This window comes from Epinephelus fuscoguttatus, linkage group LG4, assembly GCF_011397635.1.
Source record: "Epinephelus fuscoguttatus linkage group LG4, E.fuscoguttatus.final_Chr_v1".
Classification (NCBI taxonomy): Eukaryota; Metazoa; Chordata; class Actinopteri; order Perciformes; family Serranidae; genus Epinephelus; species Epinephelus fuscoguttatus.
The window spans coordinates 24,896,695-24,916,674 of record NC_064755.1 but is presented as its reverse complement, the minus strand read 5'-3'; the positions used below and the strand labels follow the sequence as shown (position 1 = coordinate 24,916,674).

General features: G+C 42.3%; 1 protein-coding gene across 1 annotated transcript in view; it reads left to right on the top strand.

Moving 5' to 3' along the window:
• The first annotated feature begins 256 nt into the window (after positions 1 to 256).
• The window catches only part of slco3a1a (solute carrier organic anion transporter family member 3A1a), a 54,197-nt gene continuing 34,473 nt past the window's right edge, over positions 257 to 19,980 (top strand). The window contains exons 1-2 of the mRNA XM_049574740.1: positions 257 to 919; positions 11,991 to 12,447. Of these exons, the coding sequence (XP_049430697.1) occupies positions 761 to 919; positions 11,991 to 12,447 (616 nt within the window). The 5' untranslated portion in view covers positions 257 to 760. The remainder of the gene's footprint in view (positions 920 to 11,990; positions 12,448 to 19,980) is intronic.

The following is a 19,980-nucleotide window of genomic DNA, read 5'->3' as shown; positions in this document are numbered from 1 at the left end:
GCTGCAGTCCTGAGGCTCAACAAACATGCAAATCAGCACCACAGACATAATCCCTGCAGGTTTATTGTGAGGAAATTATACATCAGAAAATGGAACTGAGTCAGTTTAAAAACCACACACACTCACACACGGGGCCCCACAGGACTACTGTAGTGATTTCTCAAGTCAGAGGCAAGTTAAGCAGACTTGTGATGCTGCTACACAGCGCCTCTAGGGCCGTACATGTGCTGACAGAGGAGGAGAGTAGTAGAGAGGGAGGTGGGAGCGCAGAGACAGAGAGCAGTCATTGTGCGTGAAGGACCATGACAGTCCGGAGCGGCAGGAGTTAGAGGAGAAGAAGAAGAAGCAGGAGCAGACTGTAAACAGGACTCTCACCTGCAGCTGAAAGCCACAAAACCTCGCGACGGAAACATGCTATGTGACAGAGATTTGCGCGCGCATGGTTCACTTGTGCCTTTGCAAACACCTTCAGGGAGTTCACATGTTCCTGTGCGTCGACGACGAGGCAATGTTTAGGCGCAGACTACCGGCAGAGCCCCGCGGAGAGTTTGGACGTGTGTTTCGCAGCTTGTCACATGTATGAAGACAAATTACTCAGCACAGAGAAACAGCGACAAGGAGCACCGCGAATGTAGTCTTCAGAGAGGGGGGAAGCGAAACACTGTACCTGCCAGTGTCTCCCTGCGGTCATCCTCCTCCTCCTGCGCGCGTGTGTGTGTTTCGGTTTCTCGCAGTGCTGTGTGGGTAAAGTAAGGAGAGGATGCAGGTGAAGAAGCACCGGGACTCGGACCGGAGCGGCGGGAACATGCTGGAAGGAGATGGCCTCCGCAAAAACTCCTCATGCTTCTCAAATATCAAGATATTCTTGATATCGGAATGCGCCCTCATGTTGGCTCAGGGCACCGTCGGAGCATACCTGGTGAGTGCAACACAAGCCGAGCTCACACAGTTATGAGAGCCTGCTACTGTGGGTCACACTCACACTTGTGTTGTCTTTGCATTTTGGGGTTTATATGCTGCTCTTCATGCTTTAGACTGAATAACATGTAACAGAGCAATGACAGGATGTGGAAACCTCTCTGTCCTGCACGGTAAAGTCCAGCCTGCAGGACAGATTTCATGCTGCTCAACTGTTTGTTATTGTTGATGGAAACATAAAGCTGCATGTGTTTAATTTATCTTTAATGTATCACAAATCAAACTAAGCCCCTTTTCTTTATATCCAAACATGGATCAGTAACTACAGGGTGACCTGACAGCTCTGCTCAGCGTCAATAATGTTGTCTTATCATATTTAGGGAGTCTGTAATTGGCTAATTTTACCCAAAATGTCATTCAAGGTCAAGGATTCCCCCCTCCCATCCCTCTTCCTTCCTGTTCCTTTTTTTTTTTTTTTTAAAGTTTACTCACTCTTTCAGTTTTACTATTAATCATAACAACGGTGGTATAACTAATACGGTTTTAAATACGTCCTCTCTTCTTATAAAACCTCCAAATGTGTATTCTTGTGATGCGGTTGCAAAGGAAACATCAAAACACAGGCAGATCTGAACTCGTGCAGGCACTCTAATATAGATTTTGTGGGACAAAAGCTCCCTGAAGTGCTCCAAAATATTCCTCAAAGCGTCCCAGAGGAGCTCGGCAGCCTCAGGCAACCACTGTGAACATTTAGTTTTGACATCAGCTATGTTTATTCTCCCAGAATCGCACTGTTTCCTCGGCTCGCCGGCAATTAATAGACTAAACCCCGAATGCCTTGGCCATATTTGGAGTGGAACATCTTATCTTCTCTGTTAGTGGATCTGCTGGGCATCAAGCATCCCACAGCTCAGAGCAGCGACAGCAAGCGCGGTGGTGCAACTCAGAGTCAGTTAGGAGGATTTCCTAAAGAGGACTTCCTCTTTCGTTGTTCGTTTGTGATAAAAACGGGCATCACACGTGTTCTGCTTTCGGTGGCACATTGGTTTTAGACACCTGTCCAAACAGTTGGGACAATAAACCAGGTGAGGCTCGGAGTCATTAACTCACAAAAACACACAAGGCTCTCTGGCCTACTTTAGCCGATCAACACAATAGAGCTAATTTACATGGAGCTTTATTTACAAGCTGTAGGCAGGACATTAGGTAACTGGTTCCGTGACAATCTGGTGAATTGGTGTCGACCTGCATGAGCTCCTGTGGTATGTCTGATTGGATGATGGGACTTAAGAGCGCTCGCTGGCAGTGAAGGGACAAAACTCAACTATCATGGCCCCCTTTGCTTTCTGTGAGCTGCTTACTGTACAAGACACTTAGCAGCATGCTGGGTGTCCTGATTTAGCAGCACGACTGCAAGTGAGCACAGTCAACGTGCACAGGCTAATACCACAGACCTACAGATCTGAGTGTAGCTGTTTCTCAGTTGTCAGAAATTCACTTTTGTGTAAGTGACAGTCACTTAACAGCCTCTTGTGATTAAAAGTTTAGATCTGAGGTAAATTAATTAATGAGCAATTCCTTTCATTAGTGGGTGACTTGAACTGATGGACGTCAGAGCTGCTAATGGCAACTTTCATTCATGATTAATCTGGAGATTCTTTTGACTAATCGATTCGTCATTTTGTCTCTAAAAAAAGGGTGGGAAATTCCAATAGTACTTTCCAGAGCCAAGGTGATGTCTTCAAAAGGGCTGCAACTAACAAGTATTTCCATTATCGACTAAGGTGCCTACCTATGCCGATTACGGATCACTGATTAATCTTTTAGTCTTTTTTTTTTTTTTTTTTTTTAATTGCGATAAGTGCCCAAGTGACATCTTTAATTTAATTTTTCTGTCCAAACAACAGTCCAAAACCTAAAGACTCTTTTTTTACTATCATAAATGACAAAAAGCAGCGAATTCTCACATATAAGAAGCTTGCAACAGCATGTTTAACACTTTTGCTTGAATAATCACTTAAACTATCAATTGAACTTATCAGTGTAGTTGGCGGTTAGTTTTTTCCAATTATATAATCGATTAATTGGGTAATCGCTGCAGCTATAGTCTTAAAATGTCTTTTTTTGTCTGACCAAAAGTCCATAACCCAAAGTTATTCACTTTACTACATATATGACAAAGAGAGGCAGAAATATTGAGACAGTTTAGCATTTTTTCTTTAGTTTTACTTGACGAATTACTAAAATTATTGATCGACTATCACTCAATCAAGTGGTTGTTTTAGCTCTAATGGACACAGATTCGTCATCGTATTCACGGCAGGTCTAACACGAGAGCTCAGTACTATGATTGATGGGAACTTATCATGTAGTTATAAAGTTTTATAATTAAATAGTTGTATTTAGAGCTTAAAAGATTAGTCGAGGGAAAACTAATCTGCAGCTATTTTGATAATTGATTATTTGTTTTAGTAATTTTTCAAGCCAAAAGAGCCAAACGTTCCCTGGTTGTACCGTGGGCGTTTTTCACTAATTTCAGACATGTCAAATCATGCATCAGTAATAAAAATAGTCATTGGTTGGAGCTCTAGTTGTGCAGAGTTAGAGGTTTACTGATCCCAGAACCATCATTCAATTGATTCAATCAGGTTCTACACATTTACACAGTACCAAAGCTACAGTGACAGATGTATTGTTCCCACTTCTCCACAGTAGTGTCATCAGGTTTTAATTGCAGTTGATACTATTAAGCTCTTGGAAACTCCCATTTCCCACTTCCCACTTCTGTGTATGCAACACCTGAGGCTCTAAGCTCAGTTATAGTAACACCTCCCTGATAAGAAACAACTCTGACACTTCGGGGCTCGAGCTGCAAAGTGCAGCTAATACCTGAACCTGCACTGTGTTCATCTCAGCTGAGCAGACGTGTCAGACTGCGGTCACACTGAATCAGCTGAGCGCTGGAAGACGGTAGAAGCCCTCTGATTGTTTAACGGAACATTACTCTCATTTTAAAACCATATTACGTATCAGTGTTAACAGCTGTGTTCCTATAAAGCACATTTATTTGTGCATATATCACTCATTCATTCATTCATCTTCTAACCGCTTCATCCTCTTGAGGGTCGCGGGGGGGCTGGAGCCTATCCCAGCTACATCGGGCGAGAGGCAGGGTACACCCTGGACAGGTCGCCAGACTATCGCAGGGCTGACACATAGAGACAGACAACCATTCACGCTCACATTCACACCTACGGACAATTTAGAGTCACCAATTAACCTAGTCCCCAATCTGCATATATATCACTTATTTAACCATTTTATTTATTCATTGATCAGATTTATGCAGAGATGTCAAAAAAATTCAAGTTAATGTATGGACATAAATCAAAACATTCATCACCCAGGTAATTTATTAGCGCGCGGTCAGCCTTGGGGCCTTTTTCATTAAAGAGCACACAGGTGTAGCCATTAACAGAGTACCTGACGTCAGGTGCCCTTTAGAAGTAAGTTAAAGTTTAAAAATGCAAAGTGCTTTTAAAATGCAGACAGATTCTTGACTGTATGTGAGGCTTGTTTCCTGCACACACATGCATGAACTGAACAAAAGGTAAAAGTGTAAACTTTGCTCATTTGCTCAAAAAAAAAGGATGAAAGATAGCTTAAAAAGTATAAAGTACACTCTATAGATTGGGGCTGCACAATATGAGGACAATATGTGATAATGGTAAATATCATGATAATGATATTAGTGGCGATAAATTAAACAGATATTAAAGTGTACTCAGTTCTTTCATATATTCATATTTACTCGGTTCTTAAGGAGCTGCAATATTAATTCATGGACAAACTAAAACCTACTCTGTACTTTTTCTACCACTTGTAAACTTTACTGTTGAGTTCTTTAATCGCCAGCACCTATCTGCTCTAAGCATTCAGGAGCTACACTATTCTTACAACCCGAGGCGTCCTTCTCAAACCAGCTGGACATTTTTCTCTAAGAGGCAATTAACGTTCTTTTGCGTTTCAACTGGTATGTTGTTTACAGACTGACTGTCATGTCATCAGTGAAGTAAACAAACCTGCGTTCTACTTGTGCGAAGACAGACAGAGCAAGCACAGAGCAAAGTCTTAGAAAATAGAGCACACATAGTGAAGCTGCACTTTTAGAGCATGTAACTTTTTACTGGCCCTGGTCATTTGACCGTCCTCATCGTTGGACCCTGCTAATGGCGAGGGCTTTGACTGATAAGCCACAGAGTTGACAGAATGCCACTTACCAAACAAAAGTAGGGTTGTAAACTTCAGGTTGGTTGGTCGATTAGTTGGTCGTTATGCTATTAACCGACCAAATTCTCATTGGTCAGACAGTTGTTGATAAGGCCATGTGTCCACCACAGCCTTTCTTTTCCCAGTTGACGTTGTTCAGCACCTCTGTGACGGTTGGTCTTCAAGGTATTTGTCCCGCTCCTTTTCCACTGTTATTGGATTGCTAGTGATTGCGACGAGCGCAGCGTTTTACTCAAAGTTAAACGTTTTCCAACTTTCATTTTTAATCAGGAAAACGTATAAATAATTACAGAAAACAGTCAGTGTCAGATTTTATCACTATGGATTGATTTTACTAGGTCTCAAAAACAAAAATACCCATCACATTTCAAAGCTGGATTATAAAACTTCTGAAAGCAATAACATTACACCGAAGGCCCTGCTGGAGCAGAAGGATGGTAAACGTTAGCTTCTGGGCTAAAAATAGTACTTCTCTCTTGTATGTAGTGTGTGATATCTAATGTTTGTAACCTTATGTTGTATATGACATCATTAACCCTAGGGTTACCTTCAACCATGTCCAGTATGTTTAGTAACGAGACAGACTCACACGCACGGATAAAATTACAATGGAGATCACATTTATATTTCACTCGAGGCATTCCACTTTCCCGAACACAAGAGTTTACTTGCCCTGGAAAGGTGCTAATGTTGAGCTCTGTGACAGGAAAAAGAAAAACGTTTGGTGGACACAGCGTTACCAGGTAGAGTGCACTCTGGTGATTTAGTTAATCTAAAGATAACGTGCTGATCTTTTCCCCCATTGACCAATCGATTGGTTGAAGAGAAGGTCTAATATCGGTCGACCAAGATTTTCTTTGGTTCAGCACAGCCTTACAAAATAGTGCCTACAGAGAGAATGTAGTTTAATATGTCACTGTTACTATATTGAAAGTGCGATATCAGTCCTTGGCAATGTAAGTTGCAGCAGTATAACATCAAACTGTATACTGACAGTTATCATACCATGTACATTTTCTTATCTACAGTATTGGAAAAAAAAACATTTGGAGAGATGATCTCACCTGTGCACACGCAACTCCTTTCCTCCTTCACTGCCTGTCAGACTCATACTGTTGCAACCTTAGTGATGTGTTCATTGCACAAGTTGACACTGCAATGATGATAAAAAAAAGTTATGCAGCCCCACCACAGATGTAGCTTATTTTAGACACCAATAAAAGCGACTCTTTAGAATAGCTCATTCAGAGCAGTTAAAGTACCTTTAGTTAACCTTCAGTCAACCTCAGTAGGTCACACCTCATAAAACGGAATGTAAATGATTCTAAATAGCCGAGGCTTCTCTTATAAACAGCTGCTGTGCCTTCACAAATAGCACCATTTCAGCACTTTCACGTCACTGCTAAACCTGAATGTGTTGAAGCGAATGTCAGCATTTAGCTGCTTTTTGCTGCTTGCTGATAATACAGACTCTGTCAGTGCATCCCGAAGGAAAAAAAGTCTGTGGAAGTCAGGATTCCTCGTGCTCAGTCAAGACTCGTTCTTCTGTGAGGTCATGGGCTGTCGCACAACGTGATGAGGTTTGTTTTGTTGCCATGCAACAGATTAAACATTTCCACAGTTTGAGTAATCTGGAGAAAATGTGGCTGTAACCACTGACCAGTACGCAATCCACTCGATTTTTCCTATATAATTTATTCCGGCTGTAATCCTCCTGGAAGGCTGCCTGTTTAACTCAGAGTGGAGGTGCATAAACATGTTGAACCTGGAGATGAGGGCTTCACTCATCCAGAGTGTTTGAGCTGAGAGCAGGAGCTTTCAGTCACTCCGCTCGCTCAGGCCTTCTGTAACAGGATGGGATGTGACTGGATGATGGCTTTGCTCTTTCTGCTTAACTTTGTTGCAGCGTCACTGTCTGTGTAGAGCCAACGCTACAGTGTCAACAGGTTGTTGGGGCCTGGCATCCTTTCTAAGAGCTGGATGAGACAATGTTGTGATCACATAACAGCCGGGCGGAGCCAGCCAGGCGTAAAGGCAGCCTGTCCGGTATGTTTGCGTTCTGTGAGAAAGAGTCACCCGAGGGCCAGAGATGTCATGACTCAGTCTGAAGTTTTCTATCCACTCAACATCACCGAAAGGACTCCGGCACGAACCGCTCCCAACAATCATCCTCCCGGTGCTTTGATGTGTAGTGAAGGAGTCACTGCAGCTGTGTTCACAGCAGCTGCAAGAGCGACCTGCTGTCACTTCTGCTTCGTAAAAGTCACACAGGATGACTTTTTTCATCTCTAATGATGAAGCACACAGGCTGTATGGTGTGACATCTCCTCATCTACTGGCCTGTTAAATCAAGTCTCAAAGGGGACTGAGTGTAGAGGACGGTGATAAAAGCAAAGTGTGTGATCTGGGTGATAAATGTTTGGATAGCAAATGATCATATTTTACTAAAAGGTGTCAGTAGGTTTATTCAGCACAGATTTTAGTATCATAGGATAAAGTCAAGAACTGAAAACTCTACAGCATCTACTTCCTGTTCATTACTGATTGAGTGCCAGATTTGGTGCATAGATGGCAATGTGTCTGGTTGTTTAGGAGACGTATTGGAAACAAAAAGAAAACACAGAGTGTTTAAACTGTCTCTGACATCAATCATGAATGATACATGCTGAATGCATCAGAATGAGGGACCAAAAAAATTCCCACAAATATATTTTTGCTCTATATATTATATTTTACACTTTAAAGACAATCTATTACTTATTTTTGCCAATTTTCAACCAGCTTTGTATCATAACTGTGGGTAGTATGTGTAAATGAACTGTGATAAACTTCCCTCCATCTAACCATTGACAAGATCTGCCACCAGATCCAAGAACTAAAGATTGGACTTCCGCATTTTCAAATACCCACCACCTAGATCACAAAGAGTAGAAAACAGATCAAGAGAGACCCGCCAATCTCTTTCTGTCTCAAACAGGCCCCCAGGAAGTGCACCGGGCTTTGAAGCCAATTTTCATAGTGGCCAAACAGTGTAATTACATGTCACGTGATGTCCTGTGGCCAAAAAATACTTTCTCCCGTGGACATACATGGCGAAAGAGACGTCTGTAAATCAGTTGATAAATTCCATTGAGCATCACAACCCTGGTGAAATGACTCGTTTTACTATCGGGATTAGATCCTTTCGATCCGATAAGATTTGGAAAGTTTGGAAGAGTCGCACGATTAAATCATGTTATCCCCATTCAAGTTAGCGTGCTTGGCTACTTCTGATAGAAGTCTCTAGTGTGCCTGCTTTATGGGCCGGTGTCAGGAAGCGGTATAGGTCATCCAGGTAATTTTACATGTGGTGTCATGTGCCACTGAGCACTTTAGTGCAAATGAACTGGGCCTCGTCTTCAAAGCTCTTTTTACATTGATGGTCTCAAACTCAGATCAAACTGTAAAACCAGGCAATGCTGATCCAATATGTCATTGCGTCGCCTTTTTCTCACTTAAAATGTCTTCGGAAACATCTTTTAGTTTACTGCGAGTGTATTACGAGATCGTTTGTTACCAGCTGGCCACCATATTGTTTCTGAAGAAAACTGGCATTATGATACTACCAGTGGGAGCGTTTATTGCTACGTTGCAGCGCAGGGTAATCTGGTAGTTGTAGGGTTTCCACCTCTTTAGCAATAGCAAATCTAGCAGCCTTTTTTCTGTGGTCATGTAGCACCAATTTTAAAAGCATTCGTGTCAGCATAGTTTTACGAAATGACCATCTTTCCTGCAGTGAAATACATCTGCAATATGTAGCGTGATTCTCAATGTCTGAACTGTGTCTAAACGAAAGATAGAAGTCAAAAAGACAAAGAGAGTACTCACTGTTCACCTCCACATTCAGTCCTAAAGCACTAACCCTCCTGGAACTTTAAAGGTCATTCCCTTGTTCCACCATATTTTGGTCCAATCCAAATCAACTCTGTACATTAAATTGGCATAATGGAGCATTTCATGGAAACATTTTCCGACAGCAAAACCACAAGTTGATTCATCGTGCAGTGAAGTTTATTTCAGAAAGGGATGTTTGTGTTGGCAGGATCCTTTTTTCTTTTTCTTTTTTGTTTTTTAGAGCTCAGTCAAAACTCTTTAACCAGAGCCCGTTGGGGAAATGGAAAATTGTGATGCCCTTTCAAGGACAGTTTGGGACAGATCTGAAAATAGCTTCATAACTGTTTAAATGTGACGCTGTGGTTGACATGGCACAGAGAGGCTGTTCCCACATGAGCATACACAGCCATTCTCTGCTTTACAACACAATATCATGAAGTCTTTGACTTTGAAATACCATGAGAAACTTCACGTCCTCACTGACACAATGAAAATAAATATTGTCTTACATTACTGAAACTACTGTTAGCAAACAGAACTGGGCTTTACAACTGTTTTGCTGCGTTTGCTTCAGCTGGAAGTTGCTGGTAGGCTCCAGCTCTTGTGTGGATGACAGCTGGTGAAAGAGAGAGGGAAGCTTGTGATGAGCTGCTCTCGGTGAAGCTAATGTTGCTGTGCCCGGCTAATCAGAAACAGAGGCCTGTTTCCAGGGAGGAGCCACAGTGTGGAACATCTGAACAGCTTGTTATTCAGGATATTCCAGTGGAAGGGTGCAGTTTATAAGTGATGATGAAAAAATGAATGATTTCTACAAGATTACAGGCCCCATTTACATATGATCTGTATCTGGATGATGACATCTGATCCACAGGCCTTTGCATTTACACCTGGCTGAGATCTGATCAAATGTGAACTGGCCAGTTTGATCACAATGTATTCTGTGTGCATTTAGACCATGAGTTTTATTTCGTGCAGATGGTACATCCAGATACAGATTGCATGTTAATGCCAGGCGCAAGTGGAGTCATAGGCTACGTTCACATTACAAGCAACAGATCTGATTTTTTCAGAGTAGTGTGGATAAGACAAATCGATTGATTTGGTGGAATTTGGTGGTCAAAGGTCAAGGTCACTGTGACCTCACATAACATGTTTTTGGCCATAACTCAAAGATTAATCCGCTAATTGTGAAGAAATTTCACAAAAATGTCTAATAGGATAAAATGAAGATGTGATGACATTTTATATCCGAAAGGTCAAAGGTCAACTTCAGTGTGACATCATAATGTTCTGCAAAAACAGTTGTCTGGCTACTACACAAGGCGTTTCTCAATACCAAGTACGCCAGGTTCGGACTTGCACACTTGGGAGTTTGGACTTGGCAAGTTTGAAGGACAGCTGCCATTGCCCGCTGATCTGTAAGAAATGCATTCTGGGATACCTGACTATCAAAAGTCCACCTCCCGATGCATCCCCGATGAAATGGGCATAGCAAGTTCACATCCTGGCATTTGGACTGTACTTGGCTGGATGCGGACTTTGAATTGGAACAGTACTTGGGCTGCGACTGATGACGTTTCACAAGTCCACAAGAGCACAGTACAGGCAAGAACGCAGATTTAGAAACACCTTCAGTGTCATCACTCAGCAGCAGAAGGGGAAACATTGGATGAGATGCTGAACTATTGACTCTAAACTTGGGTGCCTACTTTGAAACTGTGCTGATTGTATAGATCTTATGTGCTGCCAGGAGGAGGATGTGTGTGAAGCATCAGTGTTTTCACAGACATGGATGTAAACTGTAACTGCAACTTGACTGGTGTGTAGAAGCATACAACCACGAGGGGGTAAATTTAGTTTTGCAGTGCGACCTCAGTCTGAACAGTCATATCAGAAGTCATGCAGTCATGCAACTTTAACGTCCTGACAGATGGGTCAAGTAAGACTAAGTGTCTTGTGGAGAAGTGCTGACCAATGTAGTTTAAAGTAGTGCTTGACATACTGGAATTTTTGATGTGTCTGTTTCAGTGAATCCATTCACGTCACATTCCCAACAGTCCTGTCTCTGACTCCACATCCACAGACACCTCTTTGTAGAATTAGCAGCCATGGCTCCACAAAAAAAACAAACACCATAATTAAAAATGTAGCCAACCACAATATCTGCATTGACCGCTGCAAGGAAACTACTGCTGCGCTAGTGTGAGCTTTGCACTGGGGACAGCTGTTGGAGTCCGCATGGCCGCATACACACAGTGGCAGAGCTAGTTGTTTGCATCACATTGGTAACGTTACCTAAGAGAACCGATTTTACAACAGATTCGAGCTGTTGTAGTGTCGGTGTGACTTTGTTGGGATGGTTTAACAGCTCGGTGTCTGATGTTAACTGCAGCTGCTGTGTTAGCTTGAAAGAAGAGCAGCTCTGGAGTTGGTCCCTGCGTCAAACCTGTTTAACAGCAGCAACAGAGCTTGCTGATCCAGCGAGCCAGTCAGCTACCACCACAAAAAGGATCTAATTCTGTGGGAAACACTGAACTGTAAACGCTGACATCAGTGGCTTCAATGTTTTCTTCCATACGACAGCGTGCTGTGTGTGATGTGTTTTTTTGTTTGTTTGTTTGTTTGTTTGTTTGTTTTGTATGCATGCTGGTCAGATCAGGACTGTGACCAGTTGACACTGGAATCTGACATTGGCCACATGTTAAAAATAATGCAAACAGACAAATAAAAAAGAGTTACTTTTAGAGTTAAAATGCTTATAATACACTGATTAATCATACAATGAATTTTCTCTTTCACTTGCTGACATTAAACTCCCAAATCCTTGGTTTTGTATTTGTGCTACATTTTTGCTCCACTCAGCATCATTCCCATCACCCTGGTTTGATTTTGTGTCTTGCTGTTTTCAGGTGAGTGTGCTGACCACCCTGGAGCGGCGGTTCAACCTGCAAAGTGCTGACGTAGGAGTGATAGCCAGCAGCTTTGAGATAGGCAACCTGGCTCTGATCCTGTTTGTCAGCTACTTTGGGGCCAAAGCACATCGGCCTCGACTTATCGGTTGTGGGGGCATCGTCATGGCGCTCGGCGCCCTTCTCTCAGCTCTGCCTGAGTTTCTAACTAATCAGTATGAGATTGGGGAAATGTGGAGGACTGATGCGGGTCGGGATGTTTGCTCCAATACCAGCAGCAAGGAAGCTGAGCAGGCTGAAAACGCAGTGTGCAACAACAGGGCCAACACCAACATGATGTACCTGCTGCTGATCGGAGCCCAGGTCCTGCTGGGGATTGGAGCCACACCAGTGCAGCCCCTGGGGGTGTCCTACATCGATGATCACGTGAAGAAGAAAGACTCATCTCTCTATATAGGTGAGCCGCATCAGAAAACTGTGTTAAAATGGAGATTGTATCTAATCTGCTGGGAAAAAAAGGGGTAAAAAATCTAAGGCAGATTGCCAGAGGTGCTGAAGGGAGAATTTTTGGCTGAATTAAATCACTGTTCAAGATAAGCAGTGTTCAAGGAAACAGATGATTATCACACTGGAAATTAAAAATCTATTTGCTGCAGCACACTGATTTCCCAAGGCAACTAAAGCCGGTACAGCGGAAAGACAGCCACGAACGTGTTTGTTCATCAGGTGCAATGTTTGCACTCTTTGAGTCAACACAGTATACGAGTGCGCTTTTGCTACACACCATATCCCTTTGTTGGAAGCACAGGCCTGCTCACGTGAGTGCCAGGTGAGCAGATCTTGGAGCTTTTTAATCTCCATTACAGCCGTTTCAGTGGCAAAGAGGCCAGATGCGGGTTAAATGTCTTTGCTTCGCTCAATCCTCTCTCAAAGGTAAGATGCTGCTGATGTGGCTCTTTGAGGTTTAAAGGTGCATTCAAAGTGCTTTCTGTGCAAAGTTCTGAATACACAATGGCTGTTTAGGGATATGTATTTGCTGTGATATGTATATTTTGCTATTTCAGTATGCAGAAGGTTGCTTTAATGCTTGGCTCATTAAGATATGGAGGATTTTCACTTCTGTAGCTTTTTTCTGCGGAGCCATGTCAGAGATTTACAGGAAGAACCACCCAATGAAATATGTTAGAGTGCTTATAAATTCTGCATATTATTGGAAACGGACTTATACGCTTTCTTGCCAAGAGTTAGATGAGAGGATTGATACCACCCTTATGTCTGTTCAGTAAATAAATAGCTGAAGTCACTGTTGGGTCATTGTTACCAACTCTTTTCCAATGACAGATGCTAGCACTAACTCCAGAAGTCGCTAAAAGTTGCCAGATGAAGCCATACACTCATTTGCATATTGGTAACTCCAGTGTCCATTAATTCAAGTTTTGCTTAGACTCAATAGAAAAATCTTCAACAAAATATTAGAATAGCATAAGATCAGTGGTGCTTATACTATAGTTAGCCACTGCCTTGTACAGCTGAACTCCCATGGCGAGCACCGCTACAGCTACTCTGAGCAGCTTGTGTGGCGATGAATTGATGGTCTGTATAAGTTGTTAAATTTGTTGCAGGTAGTTGTTTAAAAATAAAGTCGCTAAGGGGTTTGAATTGAGCAAGAAATCTGGCAAGTTGGCAACACTCGGTTAGCTTAGCTTAGCTTAGCAAAGACTGAAACAAAGTGAACAGTTAGCCTGATCTGTCCAAAGCTGCTAAAATCTGCTAACCAGCATCTCTACTGCTGGCTAATTAACACATTTGATCGTGTGTGTTTAATCTGTATAAAAAAAAACAAAGCATAATAATAACAAATAACAACTTTTACAAAGGTTATGTACTGGAATATTTCTTGGCTGGGAGCAGTCTTCATGCTAAGTTAAGCTAATTTGCTGCTGGCTCTACATATCTACCACACAGACGCTTGAAGATATCAATCTTCTCATCAAGCATTTTGCAAGAAAGCAGATAAGTGTTTAAAATGTCAAAGTGTTCCTGTAAAGTTAAAGAGTAACATTCACAACCTAACAAGAGCAGAGGTCTTGTTTTAACACTGGGGAGGACACATGAAATTAAGGGTTTGTGAGTCCTCTGCAAGAAAATTTAAGCATCAAACCCTTAATTTTCATTGTGGTCAATTTTTTATGCTTTTCTGGCTTTCATCAATTTATAATAGGGCTGCACAATATGCAAAATGGTCACTTTGTGATTATTTGTACAGATATTGCAATTGAGATGAATCGTGATTTTAATGATGATAATAATAATAATGATTTTAATTTTAATTTCATTTTCACCTAAATGAATACAAAAATGATGGATGATGTGATTTTTGATGGGCTCTGTACCAAACAAGCATGTTTCCTTACATCTGGAATATGATTTGTAGGCCGGAGCATCTCTGTAGCACCATCAAGCCTCATTTATAAGTATATGTTGTGACACATTTTACCTTTATAAAAAATTGCACCTCCTGGGATTTGGATATTGCACTTTGCCATACTGTGATTACAATAAATTTTGATTAATTATTCAGCCAAGTTCTCTGCTACTGCCATGCACATGTTCTAAATATTAAGGGGGGACTTGTCCCCTGCATCCCCCCCCCCCCCCCCCCCCCTCCCAAAATCTACACCTCTGCGTTCTTGCACAGTAAACCTTTTCGCTTTAGTTTTGCTGGTCAGCAGAGAAGTTAGTTGCGACACCACAGCCACAAATCCACGTAATAATAGTATGTTTCTTTGTTTTGACGGGGACCTGCCTGTTTGTTGTCCAGACTGCCACATCAGCCTTTGATGGAGTAGATGAGATGTGTCTGCATAGTGTGTGCTGTTTGTTATCAGCGTGGAGCAGAGACAATGAGAGCCTGAATAGAGGATGAGTTCAGGCTGGCACTCGCCCCGTTTTCTGATACAGCTGTGTGGCTGCCTTTTGTCACTCAAATACAGATGTGACCTGCGAACAAAGGCAGCAGTGTGCTCCCTGTAATCTCGAGCCCAAAGCTGATTTTCTTAATTGCCGGTCATTGTGTTTATTTGTCCCTGAACATGAGCTGTTTTTACAAAAAGCACCTTTCAGCTTTGTTTGAAACAATAAAGAGCCTGAAAGAAGTGCCACAAACGGCTTTGACATTTTGGCACCACGGCGGCGGCTTGTTCGCAGTCTACGGTGGGAAGTGGACTGCGAGTGATTGAAGTTTGGCAGGCGCATGGGAGGCGAGATTTGGTTCTGTCCTCCTCTGATAAGCTGCAAGGAGAGTTGGAGGAAAAACAAGCGGTGAGCAGCTAGGAACAATGTGGTATTGAGTCGCGCTCAGCTGATCGTCCTAATCCTTCTGCTGCAGGCATGTCATGTGCCCCCAGTTGCATGAATGGAGTAGATTGTCTGAAATTCTGTGACATTTCCTTTCACATACTCATAATGTATTTGGATTATTCATCAGTTTACGTCAACAAGTTCACATTGTTACAGCAGCGATAGAACGTTTTGTTACGAAACGCCAAATATTTGCTTATTTCCTGCAGTTCTGCAGTCTTTGGTTTCAGTCTCACATTTCATTTTTACTTCACTATGAGCACAACTGCTGAGCCCCACAGTGTCATGCAATTATCTAACATAAGATATCTAAATGTAACTTAATGTTACAGTTGGAGAATATTACACCATGCACGCACATAAATTCAGTGTCAGTAAATATGACAGTGACTATAACCATCGCTGGTGTTATTTTGTCTTTGCAGACAGATAGTACAGAAGGTTTTGAAGGGGAAGTTTCATGTGGTTTAAGGAAGCCACTGAAGAGAAATTAGAGAGAAAAACACCTTTTGAATCTGAGACCAGAAACCCTTACCTGATATGTGTTTCATGACAGCTGCAGACGGATGTACGAGCTGTACGAGCACATAAAGTAAAGATTCCTCTGGGCTCTCATTTCACATTACAAGTGTGTGTCTATGTACTGTGTGGTGTGTAAAATCTTTCACAGCTTTAAGTGTTGAAACTTTTTCACACACTCACTGGGAGAGAGTTGAAAGCAAAGCATTCACTTCACTTAAATTCTTTAATTCACTAAAATTATCTCATATCACATCATTTTAAATTCAGCAAAAGGCTTCTTGATTCATGATATGTGACACCAAGTGTAATTGAAACTGTTATTTTTCCCACCGCAACTGTCGTCTGCTGCTGTTGTCAGTACACATTTTCGCCTGGTGATGTGTTATTGTTAAAATTAGAGCTTGAGCCAAATGGCCAGGTGGAAAGTGTGTGCCTTCGGCAGAGGCAAGACCCGCCCTTTAAGAGTATGGCGGTGCAGGGAGAGCAGAGCTGAGAGGCCTGGAGAAGAGCCATAATTACAGAGTGAGGCAGGAATGCCAACCAGCCAGCCATGAGGTGGGTCTGAGTGGGCCGGGACGCACATGCATACCACACAGGCCTGTGAAAAACAACTCCTCCAGAGGCTCCGGCTGCCTGCTTTTACTGTGTATACTGCAGCAGACACGGCTTACTCCTGTTTAAACAGCTGTAAAACACACTCAGGCAAAGTTGGCTGTGACGACTTAGAGATTTTTGTCTCTGTCTGCTTCAGATATGTTCACTGTCATTGTTAAGATTCTTTTAGAAGCTTGTACTGCTATGTGCTGTATGTGTTCTTCTTAAAAGGAAGCACTTGGGGGTTCTTAGGTAACCAGATTGAATGCCGTCGCCAAGCGGAGTCGAAGATAAACTCTCGTATTTTATGGCATGGTGTTGTTTTGGTTTGTTTCCCGAGTCGAGACGTGGGCACTCATCTCTGGCCAAAGGAAATAAATATGATTGGACAGATTGCGTCAACAGGATCTCTATTCCCACTGCTCTATGACCTTTCAAATCCACTGCTAATTCTGGCTCTTCCCACAGGACCCCTGACTGCATAAATATACTGTACAGGACACACAGAGAAGAGTTTAGAGCCGACCTCGTCTATCCTACAGCACAAACTCCACCCAGAAGCTTTTAAACAGCCTCATGAAACTATAATGTACAGAGTGTGGTGCCTGTGGTGCAGAGCATATATGGGCAGACTGAAATTATTACATAATGAATTCATCAATGTCATGCGTTTTTATGCAAAATCCCACACATTTGGGCATGTGGTATCACTTGTTGCATAATAAATATAAGAAATGTATGATCAGATTCAAAAGCTGATGGAGGACGGGCTGAAAGTGCAGTTTTCTAATGCAGCTTCTTTTACTGATGTCTTGCTGAAGTTGTTAATGAAGAAGTTTGAAGTTGAAATTGCATGTTTTGCAGCTGAAACGTTTATTGTTACTGTTATCATTTAGCGTTAGCATGCTAATATGCTCACAAGTCCCTTTTACCCTCTGAGTTTAGCACGCTAATATGCCAACATTTGGTAGTTATCACTCCACAATGCCCTTGGGTCTCCATGTCTCCAATAGGGCTGTCACCATAACTGCAGTATTGCAATACTGCAACCACTACAACTACTATGTTCTTTGTTTTGTTTTTTTTCATGGCAGCGCCACATAGGTTACACTATACGACGCTATGCTATGATATGCTACCACTTGTCACTGCCACTTTTTACCAAGCCATCCAAATACAGTTGAGGAAGGGCAGGACAAATACCATAAATAACAACTGTCACATTGTTGAACAACATGAACCAGCGGGTCTGTTCTCTCTTCCTTCATGCATCAACCTTCCCTTCATCCCGAGCAGGTAGACCTTTCCAAAGCCAGACCCTGCTCACTCCCAATCTGTCTCTGAGTGTCACTCCGTTTGTAGTGACCTTCACAGGTGACTACAGGACCTACAAATTTCTGACTTAGTTTGAGCAGTTTACTTTTGTTAGGGTAGTCACAAAAGGAGTAGGGAGTAGGGAGTGGTTTGGGAAAAGCTCATACTCAACCTTGTGCTGACATTTTGCCCTCCGTGGATATTCTGTATCATAACAACCAGATGCAACCAAAGTGTCGTAGCTGAAGAAATGTTGCACTCGTCATTGCGCCTCATTGGTCCCCTGTTTTCTGGATTGACAAAGAACCAGTATTCTATGTTTTTAAACTTCATTTTCGTCACTTAAAAATCAACATTATCCCTAATAATAGCCAAACAATGAAGCTTGTTTATAAAGCACTAAACTCAGGATGAATGAGGCAGTTTGCAAGACAAAGAAAAATGGTGGTAACACCCCTGTCGAGCTGTTGAGCCACCCTTAATAACTGCAGGGGAAAGTCATTCACTGCAACAGCCCTATTCTCCAATGTCTTTGCACAGGCTTTACCCAATCACATTAGCTCATTTTAAACTGTATCAGCATAAAGTAGCAACGTCACTGCTCTGCCATTGACTGCCATTCACAGTACACAAAAAGAACCACTGACTTTGAACAAACCACATCAGCTTTTTAATGAATGTCTCCACCTTGTCTACAAATAAAGACACATCTTGTGACGCACTTTGGCTTGCTGGACGAGTGATCAAACAAACATCCCTTGGGAAAAAGTACAGAGCTAATGTGAGTGTAGCTGGCTAGTTAGCTGGTCAGTTGTGGCACCAGGCCCTCAGGAACGGTGCTCAGCCTTGCATCCAATTTTTCCCAGTGGCCACTTGAGGTACTGCAGCACAAAAAATTCCCTGCAACCCCAAAAGCTTCTTCCCCAGAGGCCAGCTTTGTAAAATAGATGTCTGTAAAACTGTTGACAGGATACCTCAAGTGGCAAACAAGGTCAGTTATGACTCTTTTTATTATGAGTTTCAATCCATGGAGGTTTTATATTTGTAAAACTTTCCTCAAGCCAAGTAAAGCACTCTAAAAATCCATGACATCATCACAATGTGTAGTCTTTTAGCCAAGCAGGAAGTCGCAGGCAGCAGGGGAGCAACTCCACTGGAATGATTGGCATCTGGTATCTAGGTATTATTATAAATCTATGTGTGGCACACTGAACAGCTCAGAAACATAGCTGCCACTGTCAGTCAGCGTCAGTTTGTTTAGATGCTAAACATTGTGGCCTTTGTTCTTCAATAGCACTGCTAACGAAACCTTTATGACTTTTAACTTTGACTTTGTGTGTTTACATTGTGTCTCGGTGTTTAGCTCTCAAGCTAATGTGTACACCAGCCCACCCAGTCAGAGGCTTGATGCTGAAGAGCATTTTGGATGTTTCCCCAAAGGACTTTTTTCTTCATTTCAATAATAGATACACATCAGCAGTAGAGTTTAAAACCACTTTCACATGGTTTTTGATTGCATAGAGCCAGGGGATGACTAATTGTGATTTCAGTTGACTTCATGCACCAATGTCAGATAGCAGTCACAGTGTGCAGCGGCACAACAGCCGAGAGTATTGAGTGCAAGCCTGTCAGAGCGACTGCAGCAGACATGCTCTCTCTTTCTCTCTCTCTCTCAGCCAGACTACCAAACTAGGACTGACAGACTGGCTGTGGGGAAACACAAAGGTCCTTTTTTCCCCGTTGTGGCCTGAGACAAGATAACCGCCTCTACCTGGAGAGCGACAGCATAAAATAATTTGCCTTTTATATCTCTGTATTTCTCTGCCAACCACTGGTTTGTACTTCATTTTCAGGCCTTTGCTCTTCTTCTCACCACAGCCATAGTTTATTCCTTTTCACATATTCTAGCAATTTTCTAATGGCGTATTTCAGCATTTTGTGTTCACTTCAGCTCTGCAGTGATAAATTTAGCTCCAGGTCTGTTAGGAAAAACCGATTGCAGTCGTCGCAGTGACAAAGGTCTCGCATGGATCCTCGAGAGACTTGTCAACATTCCTGCTAAAATGCTCTGACTCCAAACAGTTGCTGCAGTAGGGTGTTTATATAAGCTACTTAAACTCGGCGCATGTTAATGTCATCTTGAAGGATTAGATTCTAAATGGGTTTTTCCGTCCCTGCCATAAGCTGCGTGCTGAGTTTG